Raw genomic sequence first — 19346 nt, forward strand, 5'->3', positions numbered from 1 at the left:
GGTCTAAATAGGGCCCACTAACATCCTCCTTGTAGATCCTATCCCGGGAAATGTGCACAAATATATAAAATAGGGCCTTCGGCGCTCAAGGTCTCCGACCCTCTAAATAATCAACTCGTGCCGACCGGACCTGGGACTATGCAAAGGTCCTGCTCCAGCATATTTGTTGCCTACCTTGGCCCCTTAGGATGGATGACTAGGTTCAGCTAGCGGGGTTCGAGTCAAGAGCTCACATGAACAGGTACTCCTGAAGGCTGTACCTTTTTAGCACGTATGGCAATACGTGTCACAAGAAAGACTCTCCCAATGAACTCATCCTTACATGACCAAGGTAAGTGTTAGGGCTGTATGTCCTCCACAAAGGTTGTCCCCTTACCCGCAGGTCCAAAATACACCCTAGGGTTTGTATTACTATCATCTTGTTATTAACTCACTAACTCACGCATTCCCAAAAGAAAAACTCTTCCTAAGTATTTTTATAGAAACATAATAGTTATGGTGGGGTGTTAGATCCTCCCCATAGAGGATCCAACCATGTTTTATCCCTATTTACGGGGCATGACTCAACTTGCCTAGCGTATCTATTATATGGAAGGTTGGAGGGAAAGGTAGTTTTCCTAGGGTCGTTTGGCCTGTGGCACTTCAATAGCAAAAGGGGAAAAATCTAGCAAAAATCTCGCAAGCACGTATTTCTAAAGAAATAGTTCTTAAGATAAAATAATGCCACTCACACTCAATGGGATAAAACATGAACTAGGAGTCGGGACTTGCCTTCATCAAAAATCCTTAACATCTCCTAGGGTGACTAGGGTTCTTAGCTTCGAGCCCTTCTGGATCCTTGGCTTCACGGCGGAGCCTAGTCATCCACCGGCTGGCAAAGGTGTATAAAATAACAATTAATAAAATAATACACCAATCAATTCCTAAGAAATGAAAAGAAAGGAAAATGATGACTATTCTAGGAATTACCTGATAATTAAAGGTGAATTCCCAGGTATTCGATGAAAATTCATTAATTATTTAGAAATAGGTTTCCAAATAATTAATGGTTAGGTGGTTGGATTTTCAGGAAATTGTAGGGAATTTAATGATTAATTCCTTAGGGTTGTTTAGGGTTTTGGTTGGGCAGCATAACGGCTGGGTTTGAACAAATATTGAGATTTGGGTCAGACAACATCATGGCTTAGGTTTGGTTGAACTTAAGGTTTTAGTTGGGTAGCACAACGGCTAGGTTTAGATGGGACTTGAGGTTTTGGGCGAGTGGCATAACGGCTATGCTTGGACGATGTTCAGGGTTTGGTTTGGGCAGCACAACGGTTGTGTGGTGGAATGGGCCAGATGCTTAGACAGATCCTTAAGGGGTTGGGGTCATTAGGGAATTGTGGAATGATCCTAAAGAGTATAACTTGAGAGCTTGTGCGACAGTTGGTCTGTCCCGGCACTGGGGGATAGCACATATGGCGGCAGATGCAGTCGGGCAAGATCAAGTAGGATAGAAACTAGAGAGCTTGTATGACGGACACCACTTTGTCTCGGTGCGAGGGGATAGCACGCATGGCAACAAATGGGCTGGTACAAGATCAGGCAGATGCGCGACAGCGATAGGGGTTAGCGATGATGATACGATAGCGAGGAACAACCGGCTGGGTGCTGTTAGCAGTGCGTGTCTAGAGGTCGCATGACGCACTCGGCTTTGACTCGAGGCCTTCGGCCTTACGATGGGTGGCGGTGCGACGTCTTTCCTAATGAGGTTGGGCTCTAATATCTTAGTAAAAGATGGAAAAGGGACTCATATGAGGTGAACTAGAGAAAAGAAAAGTATGGATAGGCTTTGGGATTTATGGGATTTTTGGTGAATTTTTGAGAATTTTTGGAGGTGTGGACGGGCTTGAACTAAAATTTGGTGTGCATCTGGTAGGGTGCGCATAGTGATTTGGAATGGCTTGACGCAGGGGCGAGGTTCGTGGTGTACTGTGCGGTGCGCCCGTGGTCCAATGGCCGTGGGCCGAGGCGAGGATTGGGTGGGTGGTATATGTGGACTGGGTTGGGCAGGCGACGCTGCTAGTTGGGCGGGCCCGCCTTGCAGATCCAGTGGAAGAGAGGAGGGGGCGGAAGGGAGACGGCGTGGTGACGGCTTGCGCCGGGGCTAGGCGGCCATGGCTGCCTCCGTAAAAGCTCACCGAGGACCACCGTTATGGCATTCTCGGCCAACTCCGGGCGCGCGGCTAGCCCCAAAATAGTGAGGATGGTGAGGGGAGCTTGGCTAGGGGGCTGGGAAGGTGAGGGAGAAGGAGAAAAGGGCACGGGCGCAGGAAGAAAGATTTGAGCGTGGCTCGGCCTAGTGTGTGGCGCTAGGAGTGGAGAGGCGGCTATTTATAGCTGTCAGGAGAGGAGAGGAGGCTTCCACATCGCTGGGAATGGATGAGCTTGGACGGCGTTGCTTGGCCATGAAGAAAGGGTAGGGGAGCATAGCTGCCGGTGACGGACGGGTGAGGTTAGTCAGGGGCGATGTACCCTGGCGGGTGCCTTTGTGGGTAAGGAAGGGCAGAGGCTGTTCTGGCAAGCGCACGTGCGCCAGTCAGAGCATAGATGAGGGGAGGAGGGGGTGGTGCGTTCACGTGGCCAGCGGTGGCATTAATGGAGGGCGGTGGCAGAGGATGTGGATGGTCGGGAGGGAGAGGGGAAGAGAGGGAAGGGGGATGCTCTGGCACGGTGGACGGGGCTGAGTGGCGCGAAGTGGCCCCACGTGGTGGTGCTGGGTGTGGCGTTGTGGTAAATCCGGCAGCGGCACGGTGAAGATGCGCGTGGTAGAGCCGGGGGAACGGACCACCGGTGGTAGCGGCGCTGCTAGCGCATGGCCGTGGGCCAGGCCAGTTGGGCCGGTGCGTGATGGTGGGCCAAGAGGGGGAGTTGGACCAAAGTTGGGCCAGCAGGTGAGTGAGGTGGGCCAAGGAGGTAAGCCGGGCCGGAATCGGCACTGGGCCACAGGCGAAAAGAGGCAGGAGGAGTCGGGTCAAAAGGGGAAGCAGGCTGAATAGGAGGTTGTGGCCCATTAGAGCTTAGAATAGGTTTTATAATTGTTTGAGATGGTTTTTCAGTTGGGTTTTGATTTGGATTTCAAATCTAAATGAAGTTTGAGGTGAGGCTTGGAATAGACATAGAAATGGGACATTTTGGAGGAATTTGAAATGTAGAAATGTTAGGGTACGACTAGGGTTGAATAGGGTATCCATAGGGGTTTGATTTGGGAGTTAATATTCAAACTAGATTTGAATATTAATCCTAGGATTTTTGGAGGTTTAGATTCGAAATAGGATTCCTAGGAGCAATCAAGTGCAACACTCATGCTAATATTTATGCAAGATTTATTTGTAGAAAGGTTTTGAATGCTTGGGAAAATAAAAGATGTTTAGTTTAGAGAATTTTTTTTAAAAGGTCCGTATTTTTAAATGTTCTAAAAAAGTGGGATGTTACGTGGGCATAAGAAACACTACAGCACTAAGGGAGAGGCACGTACGTGTACATGTGTGCTAGCTTTAAGTCCTTCCATGCAGAGTCAATCGACTTAAAAGCTTTTAGTTCATTGGGAAAGGCGTGCTTGAAGTCAATTGATAATGCTTTGGAAGAATTTCATACATAGAACTTTTGGTACTCGTCACTGGCAAAGCACCATTGGGAAATAAAAGCAACAAGGGGACAGTACGCATCAGAGGAGAGAGGTGATAATGATACCAGCAGTCTTGCTATTGTATCATGCCACAGATAAAAGCACTCAAAGGTAGATAACTAAAGTTTGTTTTCTTGGCGATGAGGCAACAACAAGGCTACTCATAAATTTCATCTCTCGTCTCATCATTACTCAAAGAGTATAAAAAAATAAACAAATCAGGGAAGTCATTTCCTTACCTTCGCACCTATACATCGTTGCAACACGTAATAGGCAGTTATATTGCTTTTGACTCTTGTTTTCTGAAACTTTGATCCATTATTTGGGCATCTTAAGTGACTTCAAACAAAAAAATTCATTTACAAAGTTGTGATCTCATCGAAACCTACAATGTTAATATAAAGTTTTTCTTCATCCAGATAACCTAAATACAAATTACAAAGGCAAAAAATTATCCAAGCCAGCTCAATGGTCTAAATTACAGTCGGCGCGTAAAATCCTGAGGTACACATGCTGACATGTCTTAAGAGACAGTACGGATAATCCATTATCAGTGCTGGCTCCTTTACAATCCATTATCAGTACACAAAGGCAAAAGGGTATGCTTCCATTGCTAGAAGTCGTTACAAATATATCATATGATGAAGTTTGATGCTCATAGATGGAATTTATTTCGCCCATAACAACACAACAGCATAGACATAGTATTACACATGCATGTTTAGATAAATGTAGACCCTAAAGCTAATCGGAATGATTTGAAAAAAGCCGCCACCTTGTTGTAGTTCGGGTTCTCCATGCCTAGGACAACGGGAAACTGAGATTGTGGCATAGGGTTTGGCCATGTCGGGTGCTAGGGTATTGGTCAGGGTACCATATATCACTGGGGAAGATGGATGGGGTGCTGGTTGACATGTGGCTTCAGGGTAGGGTTGACGTGGCGCTTGATGGATGTGCAAGCAGCACCGGGTGGAAATCACGATGTTGCCTGGGGCAGAGGCGTAGTTAGCAGTGGAAAGACGACATCAATCGATCCTAATGCCTAAAAGGCCTCCTGAGGCTACGTAACATTAGTACCGGGTCCAAATTTAACCGGTATCTATGTGGTGATGGAAACTCGTTCTCCTAGTATCCTGCTCCAGTCCACCACCTGCTTGTTTGTATACTCCAGTTCACCGTCACATCCTTGGCATGTTCCCCAGTTCAGCTCACTACTACAGATCACTCTATCACCACTGGCCCCAAACTGGGCATCATAGCCGGTTTGGCGCTGATAGGACCCCTCGTCATTGTTGGGTGAGGAACCGGCGGTGATGCTATTTTTGAAAAAAAATCCGGCCGCAGGCAGCCCAGCCGCCGTCGGCCCGACGCCCCACCGCATGTCGCCAATGCACCCCCGTGACGCTAGAGAGAGAGATAGGACCAACCTGACCACTTGCCCTGCTTTATATATGTGCAGCAAGCTAGCTTTGTATTTTTTCCCTCTAAGCATTGTATATATGTAGAGTACGATGCATGAAGGAGGTAATTGGAGCAGACGCTTTCGAGAGCATTGTCCTTGTGGACACTGTCACTTTGGCTGGCTAGCCAGACTACACCGTGGGGACATGTGTCCACGTCCGATAGGGTCTGCCATGGGCCTTGGGCATCTTCATCAAGCACTGGTTACTACTACTACTACTACTACACGTACCTCTCCACTCCACTGGCCCAATCTCTCATTTTGATTAATTTGTCTCTCTGGGAGAGCTCAACTTCGCAGGTTTACAATGTTGAAACAAATTAAACAGTAGTCATTTCAATATCTTTAAAATTATTACAAGTAATGAACAATACTTCCATTTACACGAAGAGATGGGGCAGATAATGCAAGGTGCCAACTAAGAGAAGATGACTATATATACTGTCCCTGAGCCCAAAATGACAACACCTGAAACAAAATTAAGGTTACATTTAAACTGGCTGAGCAAAAGGTCACCATAACCTTGATCCATCAGTGTCCCTCGCCGTTCGTGCGTCAGATCAAGAGCACAGAAACCGGAAAACGTCACGTCGATTGCTCCCGCGGCAGCGGCGCGGCGAAGGCATCGCGCCGGCAGAGCGGGCACGTCGAGTGGCCGTGCTGGTGCAGCCACTGGTCGATGCAGTGGCGGTGGAACATGTGCAGGCACGCCGAAAGCCGCGCCGCCGTCTCCACCTTCTCCACGTCGCACAGGCACACCGCGCAGCGCTCCAACGGCGGCTCGCCGTCCCGCCGCTGCTCGTGCGACGCCAGGGTGTCACCGTCGACGACTCGCGCGCCGCGGCGTGCGGCCGCCGGTGGCTCCCGGGGAAGCGCGTTCATGCCGCCGTGGTCTTCTTGTCGCCTCCGCGCCACGAACAGCAGCGGCACCAACAATGCGCCGTTGCGCTGCCACCGCCCGTACGGCGCCAGGGTGCCATCGCCGACGACCCGCGCGCCGTCGCGAACGTTCGGCAGCTCTCGGGGAACCACGGACATGTTGCCGCGGTCTTCTTGCCGGCTTTGCGCCACGAACCGCGGCAACAAGGCGCCGCCGCCGCTGCCGCCCGGTTGGCGGCGGGCGGGCGCGCGCTGGCCCCGCAGGGACCGCACCAGCGGGGACCACCGGACGATGTCAGTGCAGACGCGCGGGTAGTAGGCGGCGCTGGCGGTGGCCCAGATGACGAGGAAGAAGGAGAGCGCGATGGTGGCGCCCAAGTGACGGGCCGCCGCGATCCGGACGATCTCGTAGACGATCGCGCCCGGGAGGATGACGCACGCCGCGGTGGCGATGGCCAGGGCCCACGCGCGGGTCATGCAATCCGCCGCCATGGATGTGGACTCCCGGGAAGTCTCGAAGGAACGCTAGGTTCCCCCTCTGGTGTTGGGGAAGTGGCCGGGGCCGGCGGCGAAGGGGGAAGAGAGAGCGAGTGACGGCGAGGGGCAGTCTTTTTGTGCACTCACCGGTGCGCTTACTTTCCCTCCTCGCGTTTGCGTGTGGGGCCACGGCCCACGCCATGCCTCGTTCACTGTTTTCCTTTCCCCGTCAGCTGGCTCCGTTTCCTTTCCTCCTTTCCATGTCAGCAGGTGCGCGTTTTGCTTTCTATCCGATCCCATATCCCAGGTTCTGGAGATCCATGGCATCGAGACAGGGCGAGCTAGCTGAATTGACCACTTTTGAACGTTTAGCTTTGTCGAAGCACTACTTGAAACAAGAGTGTCAAACAAACAAACAAGAGATCCATTCATTATATTGAAAGAAAACTGAACGATAACAAGTACACATCATTGAGTCAATCAAACAAGAGAGATTGAAGAAAATGATGAAGCAAAGCACTGATTAACTGAATATTTATCTCACGAACTTCTATTATCTATGCAATTCCTAAAAATATCACTAGCATGTGTAGACGTATGTGTTAAAGGACTAGTACTGTTATGAAGATTGTTATCCGGTAGACGGCTTGTTTGTATTAATTAGATGATAAGCAATAATATTTTCTTGATCATTGTGTCAGTATGAAATATGGCTATCAAGAGAGAACGGAGAGAGTACGAGCAAAGAGTGATAAGTGCGGTACACTAAGTAGAGAACTGACCTTCCATGCACCCCATTTTGTCCCAGTGTAAAGTTAGCCCGGGACAAAAGGGGGCGCGCCACGGTAGGCTAGAATGGAGCGGAGCTTTGCTCCCGGTTGGTATTTACAACCGGGACTAAAGGCCCCCCTTAGTCCCAGTTGTAACGGCTAGAGTCCAGGCGTCGGTTGTGTGCCCCTTTTATCCTGGTTGGAGCCTCCAACCAGGACAAAAGGGTGGGTGGCCCTTTTGTCCCGGTTGGTGTTACCAACCGGGATAAAAGTTTAGTCCCGGTTGGTAATTCCAATCGGGACAAAAGGGTGGCCTAATTGGAATTACCAACCGGGAGTAAATTTCAACCGGGACAAAAGATATTCCTTTTGTCCCGGTTGGAGTTTTTAACCGGGATAAAAACTCATCCCCCATTAAATTCCAAGACAGAGGCCTTTCATCCTTCTCCAACCCGAGCCAGTCCACTCCATAAAGACAGATAGCTTCACCTACTCTCCGGTGGTGCCGAAGCAAGGGAGGTGCTGCCCGAATTTTTTTCCCTCATTTCCGTGGGAATTTCACTCATCCAAAGTGTTGTAAAGGTTAGCTACTTTATCCTCTTGTTATGCTTTGATTTATGCTTTAGAGAGGGAGAAAAATTAGTTTGATTGTTAGAAAGAGGGAGAATGAAGAGGATTTGTATTTATACATGTTTTTGAGCTAGAATGTGATGGATAGTTTGCTTGTTATATACGATTCGTATTAGTTAAAACAACTTGATGTGTAGAATGGAGATGGATAGTTTATTTACTAGAATGTGAAGTAGAAAATGGAGAGGATTTTGAGCTAGAATGTGAGGGAGATTGGAGTGTAAATGTGAGGTAGAATTGAGAGGATTTCAATATTAGTTATAAGGACAAAATTAGTATGTCATATGTGTCATATATAGTATGTATCCTTGCAGCGGTTTAAGAATGATGTTACCCTTGTCTAGACAATTTATCTTGTCAAATTCAATATGATTTTTCAAATCCGTACTTGTTGAACTTGCATACCGTGTTCATCTCGGTAAGCATGTTCTCCGCCGAGTAGCAACGGACATCAACGAGGAGCTCCGATTCTACGAGGAAGAGCGGCAACAGACATCATGGAAGACAGTGTAACCTTTCTCGTAGAATCGAAGCTCTTCCATTGCGAAGTACGGTGCTGCCTAGTGGAGAACATGCTCGCCGAGATGATCATGGTCTTCAAGTTCAACAAGTTCTGCAGTGCTAAGGTATGAATTTTTGTACATAGAGATGGCTTCTGCTGCTGGAGGTAGTGGCGATGGTGGGGGCGATTGTCATTCCTCTCGCGGCAAGGGGAAAACCATAGTTGGCCCTCATGATAAGCCGAAGAAAATGAGCACGTGGGAGAAAGCAATGCTTCAGTTTCGCAAAGACATCATGAAAATGCTGTTGTGGCGGGTCAGGAACCTCCTTTTGGTGGTCATTATGCTCCACCGTCAGTCCTAGGTGTTTCAGGTCCATTAGTACTACCGTTGCAGGAGGCACAAATAAATCACAAGATGAGGCTAGGTCAGCAGAACCTTCGTCTTCGCCGCCCAAGGATGCTTAAAGTCCTCCTAGATAATACTCAGTGGATGGCTTGTCGTAGTGTATCATGTTGTTTGGATCTGAAATTTAAATATGTGTATTTCTATCTATATCTAAACTTTTAGCATTATTTGCACTACAAAGTTTGACATACTTTCAATCGTGAATAGCATGTAGATAAGTTGTAAAGCGTATAAAAAAAGGAAAAAAATTGTAATCCATTTTCATGCGTAATCCATTTTCAAGTGTAATCCATTTTCATGCGTAATACGATGTAGATGGACCGGCAATGGATGTATAATGCAGACAGACGGAGCAAGGTGTTTATTGATGGCTTGCATTATTTTCTCAAAGTGGCCAAAGCGAACAAGCCAGAGAATGAGTTCGTATGTTGTCCATGCTTCCAATGTAGTAACCAGGACTATTCAAAAGATTCCTGGGGGACTATTCACAACCACTTGTTTAGATACGGTTTCATGCCTAACTATTTGGTTTGGACCAAGTACGGCGAAAGAGGGGTTGTAATGGAAGACGGCAAAGAGGAGGATGATGATGATAACATTTCGGACTGGGCTGCAGGCCAAGCTTTTGCAGATACTACAGGCCTGTTTGGTATGGCTCCACTTCAAAACTCGAGCAACTCCACCAAAAAATCCAGCCAAACACCTCAACTCCAAAACTACATGGAGCAGCCAACTCCATGGAGTTGTAGTGCAAATGGAGGTGGAGTTTTGAAGCACCTCTTTTGCTGCTCCAAAACTCTCTATTTCGAACCTCCTCGTGGAGTTGGTGGGTAATTACCCACCAATGCCACTGGTTACACAAAAAAAAATGTTTCATTCTATTTCCTCACCCTCGTCACCTGTCGCCTACTGCCTCCCCGCCACCTGTTGCTGCCTCGCCTGCCGCTTCCCCGCTGCCCGTCGCCGCCCCACCCCTGTCGCCACCGTCGCCGGCCCCGTGGCCGCCTCCCCGCCGCCCGTCGCCGCTCCGCCCCGCCCGTCGCCAACCCGCCGCCCGTCGCTGCCATCGCCAAGCCCTGCCTACCACCTCCCCGCCGTCCGTCACCGCCCCGGCCCCGTGGCCACCCAGCCCGCCGCCGGCCGGCCCCGTCGCCGCTTCGCCCCACCGCCCGTCGCCACCCCGCCCCCGTCGCCCTCGTCGCCAGCCCCGTGGCCGCCTCCCCGCCACCCGTGGCAAAACATGGCAGGAGAAGAAGATGAGATAGAGAGGATGACAAGTGGGGCCTGAATTGGGGGCAACAATGGCAATCCACACTGAAATCGATCTTTTTTTGGAGTTGAGAGCACCTATCTAGCCAAACACCCCATTTTGTTCTGGAGTTCTAGAGTGGAGCTGGCTCCACCTGGAGTTCTGGAGTGGAGCAGCACTACTCGGAGTTGGAGTCATGCCAAATAGGACCTACAATGGGCGAGGCTGATGAAGATGAGTTTGCAGAAGATGGCCCTACTGATGACCTTGGTCTGGTGCTACGAGATGCACGCAATGATTGTAAAACTGAGAAGGAAGCAACAAAGTTGCAGTGCATGATAGATGATTACCAAAAATTATTGTACCCAGATTGCTAGCAGGGCCATAAAACACTGGGTACCACACTAGAATTTGTGCAATGCAAGGCCAAAAATGGTGTGTCCGATAAGGCATTTCAGGGGATGTTGAAAATTGTTAAGAAAATTCTTCCCAAGAATAATGAATTGCCATCTACAACATATGAAGCTAAATAGATTATTTGCCCTCTAGGATTGGAGGTTCAGAAGATACACGCATGCCCTAATGACTGTATCCTCTATCGTGGTGCTCAATACGAGAAAATGGATGCTTGTCCCATGTGAAGCGCTGCGGTACAAGATCAGGCGAGATGATCCTGGTGATGTCGAGGGGAAGCCTCCCAAGAAGAGAGTTCCCGCAAAGGTGATGTGGTATTTCCCTATAATATCACGCTTGAAGCGCTTGTTCAGGAACAAGGCGAATGCTAAGTTTATGCGATGGCACAAGAACGTAAGGAAGATGAGATGCTGAGACACCCCGCAGATGGGGCCCAGTGGAGATCAATTGATAGAGCATTTCTGGACTTTGAAAGTGATGCAAGGAACATAAGGTTTGGTTTAAGTACTAATGGATTCAATCCATTTGGTGAGTTGAGTAGTGGCCATAGTACTTGACCTGTGACCCTATGTATGTTCAACCTTCCTCCTTGGTTGTTCATGAAGCGGAAGTTCATTATGATGCCGGTGCTTATCCAAGGCCCAAAACAACCCGTCAACGACATTGACGTGTACCTAAGACCGTTGGTTGATGAACTTTTACAGCTTTGGAAGGAAGAAGGTGTATGTGGGTGGGATGAGGATAAACAAGAGATCTTTAATCTACGAGCATTGTTGTTTGTAACCATCAATGATTGGCCTGCACTGAGTAACCTTTTGGGACTGACAAACAAGGGATATCGGCCCTGCACCCACTGTTTAGACGACACAGACAGCATGTATTTGAAGCACTGTAAGAAGGTCCTCTATATGGGTCATCATCAATTTCTCCCTACTCACCACCAGCTGAGAAAGAGCAGGATGCATTTCAAAGGGGTGCCAGACGATCGTAAAAAACATGTACACCATAATGGAAAGCGTGTTTTTGAGATGGTAAAAGATGTAATGGTAGTGTTTGGAAAGGGTCATGGTAGCCAACTTGTTCTGAACGACGATAACGGACGTGCACCCATGTGGAAGAAGAAGTCAATATTTTGGAAGCTACCTTATTGGGAAATTCTAGAGGTCCGCAACGCAATAGACATGATGCACCTAACAAAGAATCTTTGCGTGAACGTGCTAGGCTTCATGGGTGTTTATGGGACCTCAAAAGATACATTGGAAGCATGATAGGATCTGAAAGCCATGGGGCAACGAGATGACCTACATCCGAAAAAGAGAGATAATGGACAGCACTACTTACGTCCTGCCAGTTACACTCTCAGCAAGGAAGAGAAAGATAGCATGTTTGAATGCTTGAATAGTATGAAGGTCCCATCTGGGTACTCCTCGAATATAAAGGGAATAATAAATATGAAAGAAAAGAAGTTCACAAATCTCAAGGCACATGACTACCACATGTTGATGACCCAGTTGCTTCCGGTTGCACTGAGGGGTGTTCTACCAGAGAATTTTTGATTGCCGCTCGTAAAGCTATGCACGTTTGTCAATGCGATTTCGCGGAAGGCAATCGATCCATCCAAGCTAGCAAAGCTACAGAACGATGTGGTGCAATGTCTTGTCAGTTTTGAGTTGGTATTTCCACCATCCTTCTTCAATATTATGATGCAACTCCTGGTTCACCTAGTAAAAGAGATTGGTATTCTCGGACCTGTATACCGGCACAATATGTGGCCTTTCGAGAGGTTCATGTCAATCCTAAAAAACTATGTTTTTAATCGTGCCCGTCCAGAAGGAAGCATCGCCAAGGGATATGGAACAGAGGAGGTGATCGAGTTTTGTGTTGATTTTATTGACTCAATTGACTCGATTGGGGTTCCAACTTCACGCCACGAGGGGAGGCTATGGGGAATGGGCACCCTTGGAAGGAAATCATGTTTGAGCAATGATACTGATTTGTTCAACAAGGCACACTACACTGTTTTGCAATAGTCATCCTTTGTGGCTCTGTATATCGAGCAGCATAGGCAAATGGTAGTTTCCAAAAACTTACATGGAGACAATTCATCAGGACACACAAAGGTCCATTCAAAGAAAAACTTACATGGAACGCAGACTTCCCGGTACGTATGAAGTCTGCACATTTTGTACATTCTATAACACGAATATTTCATAACTTATTTTTTTCCCCACTGAAGTGCTTAAGACAGGAACCCGGGAATAATCTATGTGGCTACTACATCTGTAAGCATAGGCACAGTTTTATGGGACCCAAGGGACTAAAGATGACGCCGCACAACTTTAAAGTACGTAAAATAAAACTATTAATAGTTAATTATTTTCTAGATCCTTATATTTAATTGTTCGTATAACATTCACATATTTCCAAATTATAGATGTTAAATATTCAACATGGACTCTTGAAGAAGGAAAGAGTAGCGGCAATATGTGAAGGTTTCATTGGATTCCTGATGGACGAGATGGTAAATCTACAAGGAGAATTTTATTACGATGGATGAAATTTAGATGCTCCGAGCAACACCTCGACGGGAAGGTTTCATTGGATTCCTGATGTACGAGATGGTAAATCCACAAGGAGAATTTTATTACGATGGATGAAATTTAGATGCTCCGAGCAACACCTCGACGGGAAGAGTATAGATGTATAGTTTGATTTGTATATATAATACGCTAAGATTTGTATAGTATGCTAAGAATTGTATATACATACTAAGAATTGTATATATAGTAATTGTATAATTATTAGTTTCATTCATTGAAATAATATTTTGATTTTATTATAAAAAAGTCTCCACTACTAAAGGTTAACAAAAAGGGCCGGGGTACGTACGTGATGCATGAAATTACAGGCGCCATGCAGACGCCTGCATGGCGCGCGCCTGAAATTTCATGCAGGACTTCGAGACTAAAGGGGCACCCTTTACTCCCGGTTGGTAAAGGGTGGCTTTACTCCCGGTTGAAAGATCCGGGACTAAAAACCTCCCTTTTGTCTCGATTGGTTTATCCCGGATGGATTTTCGGGATATTTGCTCTCTACCAACCGGGACTAAAGGCGAGTTTTCTACCAATGGGTCCCAATTAATGCTCCAAATGGTGTACGTGTAATTAATTGCAGGCTACCTAAGGTTTTTGGTGGTGTGATGCTATATTGAGAGAGAAGAGAGGAAGACGTCCGGTCTAGTGGGAGAGACATGGTCTAATTAGGTCTTGAATAATGATCATGCTAAATCTTTGCGACGCTTATGAGTACTAGTCCTGGAGATGCTTACAGCAAATACTACTGCGCAGGTGTCCTTTATTTGAACGATCTGATCCGGTTACCTACGTACCCCACACTCTCATTGTTACTTTGTCTCTTCAGCAGTGCTTCGATTTATAAATTAAAGTTTATATTTTATATTCTAAAACGTTGAAAAAGTACTGCTTGAAATGTTTTTTTTGAAAAGTTCAAATGTTTTTTTGGGTATGAGTATGAACAATATGGGGTGGACAAACTGACTGAGAGAGAGAGAGAGAGAGTGAGTGAGTGTGTGCACTAACTCTCTGTCCACTTGGCCTGCTATATCTGTGCATAGCAAGCTTGCTTAGCTTCTACGGAGTATACGAGTATAGTATAAAAATGACGAAAGCAGCAGCCAGCAGTTACTTACGTGTGCATGCATGAACGAGCGAGGTAATTGGAGGGGGACGTGCTACGCGCTAAATAAAGCTTTGGAGATCACTTTCCTTGTCGACGCTTTGCCGCTTTGGCCTTTGGCTAATGGCTATCATGATGTGTCATGTTGCTGTGAGGCTAACCAGAACCAGAACCCAGCGTGGGGACAAGTGGCAACGTCCGATAGATCGTGCCATTGGTCAGGGGCTCAGGGCATCTTCGTCGATCACTGGTTGCCTGTTGTACTCCGCTGGCCCACTCTCTCATTGCTTAATTTGTCTCTTCAGGAGAGCTCGCTTTGACCTGTTTTTAATTGTGTTAAAATAAATAAATATTACTCATGTCAATGTTCTTACAAATATATATATATATAGATATATATATATGAACAGTATTTCAATCTCAAAAATAAAAAAAGAAGAAGAACAATACTCCTATTTACAAGAAGATCAGAAAATGCAGACAATGCAAGGTACTCATACCCAACTACCAAGAGAGAAGCAGGCTATACTGTCCTGTCTGTCCACAGCCTTAAGCCCAAACTAACAACACCAAAATGTCACCACGACTTGCACCTGTTGCAAGTCACCATTAATTTCCCTCCACCTTACAATCTTCTTCGATCCAGCAGAGTCACCGTCCGTCTAGGAAGAATTACCCCTCAGATATCGCCGCCGTCTCCCGGCAGCGGCGCGGCGAAGGCGTCGCACCGGCAGATCGGGCACGTCGAGTGGCCGTGCTGGTGCAGCCACTGGTCGATGCAGTGGCGGTGGAACATGTGCAGGCACACCGGCAGCCACGCCGCCGTCTCCACCTTCTCCACGTCGCACAGGCACACCGCGCAGCGCTTGCACGGCGCCTCGCCGTCGTCCGCCGCCCGCGCGGCCGGTGGCTCCCGGTGAAGCGCGTCCATGCCGCCGTAGCCTTGTCTCCGCACCACGAACAGCGGCAACAGGGCGCCGTCGTCCCGCTGCCGCCGGCCGTACGACGCCAGGGTGCCATTAGTGACGACGCACGGCAGCGGCGGCGGCGGCACAAGCGGCGGATTCTGCGGAAGCGTGGTCGTGCCGCCGTGGCCTCCTTGTCTTTCCGCCACTGCAGGCAGCGGCAACGCCATGGCGCTACTGGCGGCGACGACGGCGCCAGCGCCGCCACCGGGCGGGTGGTGCCTGGGGCGCGGCGCGCGCTGGCGACGGAGGCGGCGCAGCAGCGCGGACCAGGGGATGAGGTCGGCGCAGACGCGCGGGTAGTAAGCGGCGCTGACAGTGAACCAGAAGACGAGGACGATGGCGAGCGCGAAGGTGGCGCCGAAGCGCCGCGCCGCCGCGACCCGGACGATCGCGTAGACGAGCGCGCCGGGGAGGCAGACGCACGCCGCGGTGGCGATGGCCAGCGCGCACGCGCGGGTCACGCAACCCTCCATGCGTGTTCCTGGGAATCCTCGAATGCTACTAGCTAGTCTTGGGGATCGAGCTGCGAAGGGGAGAGCGAGTGACGGCGAGAGGCCTTTTGTGCACGGTGCACTCGCGCACGCGCTTACTGCTTTCCCCGTCATCTTACGTGTGGGGCCCACGGCCACGCCACGCCATGCCGACGTTTTCCGTATTCCTTTCTCCGTCAGCAGGCTTCGTTTCCTATCTTGCTTTCGCCATCAGCAGCGTCGTGCGTTCCTGTGTTTCCGATCCCAAATCCCAGGTTGTGGAGATCCAAAAACCAAAGGGCCCCCAGGTATATGCCGTATGCATACAGTAGTAGGTGTAACACTTGGTAAAATACATGCAACTACAGCGAATCCAAACTCGTAGAGCGCCAGGCCGAGTATCCGATGCTCCGACCCCAACTCCGTGCAAACGAAACGTCTCCTCGTCTCCTAATTTTCTTTTCTGCCTTTCATCTTAATTACGCGAGCCCGGCCAGGAGAGATGGGCAGGCCGGAGGTGGTTGGTCGACAACTCGACGAACGGCGGCTCTGCGTGACGGAGCCGATCGCAGCATCGCGCGCGCGTGGCTTCGTGCTAGAAACGATTGTGCAGCTGCCTCGTTGTCACGACTCGCCGGCATGGTATAGCCCCACGGGCCGGGCAGTCCGCAGCAAAACAAGAAAAGGTATAAATTTTGCCCAGTTCGATCTACATAGTGATCGGTAAGAATCCCGTGAATACATCTAATACCTTTGTAATTTTGAGATAGCTTGCAATTCCTTATTGTTCTTTTTAAATTGTCATCATAGTCATGTCGTTTAGAAAGTATACATCCGCCAATGAGAAAAGAAGAGAGAAACCGAGTAGATGAGTTTATAAAGAATTACTAGTGACATTCTCTAATTTCATTTTAAGGAGACCATGCAAATTGTGCTATTGAAACCCATGTGCCTCTGCGGATATCTCACAAGAGAGTAAAGCGGCGGCTACCGCTGACTGCAGTCTAGTCGTGGAGCTGAGGTCACTTGAATAAAAATATTATGTCAGAGAAAACATTCGAATTTTTCTGAATCATAACACGAGATGAGACAAAACACAATCCAAGCAATATTTTAAAGATCCACTAAGCACACCGAAACCTGGGCATCTTTCCCATTCTCAACACTACACAAGGCCAACTTCGGTATCTGCCACCGGGACCGCGTACGAGCATAGCGAGGGCCGAGAAAATCATTTTATGTCAAAACAGCTGGGCCCATGGGCCAAGCTTTCCAACGAGTTGATCGACCACCATACAAGTCCACATCATATGAAGCCCATGACTTGTACGAGAAACGGAGAGGAGGATGAAGCATCTTTTACGACCCGTCTTTTTCCATGAAGGATAAAATCCTGTCTCTAAATTCCAACTGGATATATATAACTAAAAGCTACGATGGTTCTTAGACTCCATATATCTTCTCTTCTCTTCTCTTCTATGCAACTCGTTTATCCCGTCGTCCTTCTGGCCTCCACCTCGTTTGTCTAGGGACGGCAAGGTTGAGATGGCGTCGGCCTTCAGATGGCTCCAGCACCACCGGGATCGTTATAGCGGTGTAGGGGGCGTGGGGTGTTTTGCGTGTGTGCACATGAGCCTCCCCTTTTATCTGGTGTTGGGCAATCTGGGGCCATAACCGCGAGTTGGTTGCGCCTCCGATCAAGGCGCGGAGGTGGGCGTAGGGATGACGGGGTCACGAGCTTATCCTTTTTCCTGTTCCTTTTTATTCTTGCCTTTTGACCACTCCTAATTTTTCCAACATTCTCCCCTTTATCTAAAGGCCTATAACTCATGCCATTCTTAAAGCAGAATTATCCAGGAAGACAATGTGTAGCAATGGTGATTAAAATCTCACTACAACATAGTTGTCCACAATGTATAAAACCACCTACCGTAATGGGAAATGGTTGTCTTATGACCCTCAATTCCAAGATCACATGCTATCCAATAATCCCATGCCGGCAACATGTTTGCTAAATATAATGGGAGGTAAGCCTTTTGTTAATGGATCCGCAAGCATCTTCTTAGTACTTATATGCTCTAACTCAATAGTGTGAACCTGAATTCTATCTTTCACAATAAGAAACTTAATGTTAATGTGCTTGGCAACATCACTTGACTTGTTGTTATTCGAATAGAAAACTACTGACTTATTATCGCAGTATAATTTTAGTGGTCTACTCATGTTGTCTACCACTCTTAGTCCTGGGATGAAACTCTTAAGCCACACAACATGCCCCACGGCTTCATAACATGCCACGAACTCAGCTTGTATTGTTGATGCAGCTATAAGTGTTTGTTTGGAGCTTTTCCATGATATAGCCCCATTTGCAAATGTGAAGACATAACCTGATGTGGATCTTCTAGTGTCAACACAACCCGTAAAATCAGCATCTGACTAGCCAATTACTTCTAATTTCTCAGTTCTCTTATACGTAAACATGTAATTCTTAGTGCCTTGCATGTAACGCAAGGCTTTCTTAACTCCTTTCCAGTGGCCCATTCCTAGATCAAATTGATATCTGCCAAGCATCTCGGTAATAAAGCCAAGTCAGGGCATGTACACACTTGGTGCATGTTGTATCTTTTAAGGACCTTCTCGATATAAGTTCTTTGAGAGAGTTCTAATACACCTTTGGACCTGTCTCGGTGAATCTCAATGCCTATAACATAAGCGGCATCACCAAGGTCCTTCATATCAAAATTCAATGAGAGAAATCCCTTTGTTTCATGTAGAAAATTCTTATCACTACTTGCTAACAGGATGTCATCCACATAAAGTACTAGGATGATTATAGATCTCCCCTTGATCTTAACATATACGCAATTGTCCTTCTTATTTTCAATGAAGCTAGTTTTCTTAATTACTTCATTAAACTTAAGGTACCATTGTCTCGACACTTGTTTCAACCCATAAATGAATTTCCTTAGTTTGCATCCCATTTGTTCCTTGCCTTCCACAACAAAACCTTCCGGTTGCATCATGTACACATTCTTGTGCAAGTCATCGTTAAGGAACGCAGTTTTAAGATCCATCTGATGTAGCTCAAGATCATAGTGAGCTACTAAATCCATAACGATTCTAAATGAATCTTTCTTTGAGACAGGCGAGAATGTTTCAATATAATCAATCCCTTCTACTTGTGTGAAGCCCTTTTCTACAAGCCTTGCTTTGAACCTTTTGATCTTCTCTTTAGAGTCATATTTAGTTTTGTAGATCCATTTACAGCCTATTGTCTTAGCTTCTTCAGGAATTTCTACTAAACCCCACACTTTGTTTGTGCTCATGGACTTTAGTTCTTCTTCCATGACCTCGCACCACTTGTGCGAGTGCTCACTTCTCATAGCTTTCTTAAATGAGCTCGGGTCATCCACCTTTCCCATATCATGTCCCTCTTCACTTATATACACATACTCATCAGAAAAGATATATTTCCTCGCACGTGTTGACCTTCTCAGATGCTGTGGTTCATCTATTTGAGCAAGTTCTTGTTGAACCACCTTGGGCTCATCAGTGGCCTACCGTTGCAATTCGTTAGTAGTATCTACCACATCTTCATTTTGATGCTCATTAGTTATAGGTGCATCTTCATGTTCACTTATGGTAGGTATTACTTCCACATTTTCTTCTAGAGGTTCCACCACCTGAGATGTAACTGTAATATGAGGTATAGAAACATAATAATCCTGACTCATGGGTAACGAGTTATGAGTCCGT

At 47.5% G+C, this 19346-nt stretch overlaps 2 protein-coding genes and 1 pseudogene across 2 annotated transcripts; 1 reads left to right on the plus strand and 2 right to left on the minus strand.

Annotated features, from left to right (window-relative positions):
• Positions 1-5446: 5446 nt before the first annotated feature.
• LOC117865137 (uncharacterized RING finger protein P4H10.07) lies at positions 5447-6600 on the minus strand. The gene has a single exon (XM_034749259.2). It carries the CDS (start codon positions 6498-6500, stop codon positions 5715-5717), a length of 786 nt encoding a protein of 261 aa, XP_034605150.1. The 5' UTR covers positions 6501-6600; the 3' UTR covers positions 5447-5714.
• A 2508-nt stretch (positions 6601-9108) lies between these two features.
• On the plus strand, positions 9109-13667 carry LOC140221299 (uncharacterized; annotated as a pseudogene).
• A 920-nt stretch (positions 13668-14587) lies between these two features.
• LOC117867123 (uncharacterized) lies at positions 14588-15972 on the minus strand. Its single transcript, XM_034751468.2, has one exon. The coding sequence runs from the start codon at positions 15723-15725 to the stop codon at positions 14832-14834; it is 894 nt and encodes a 297-aa protein (XP_034607359.2). The 5' UTR covers positions 15726-15972; the 3' UTR covers positions 14588-14831.
• Positions 15973-19346: the final 3374 nt, after the last annotated feature.

The sequence above is a fragment of the Setaria viridis genome, chromosome 1, assembly GCF_005286985.2.
Source record: "Setaria viridis chromosome 1, Setaria_viridis_v4.0, whole genome shotgun sequence".
Lineage (NCBI taxonomy): Eukaryota > Viridiplantae > Streptophyta > Magnoliopsida > Poales > Poaceae > Setaria > Setaria viridis.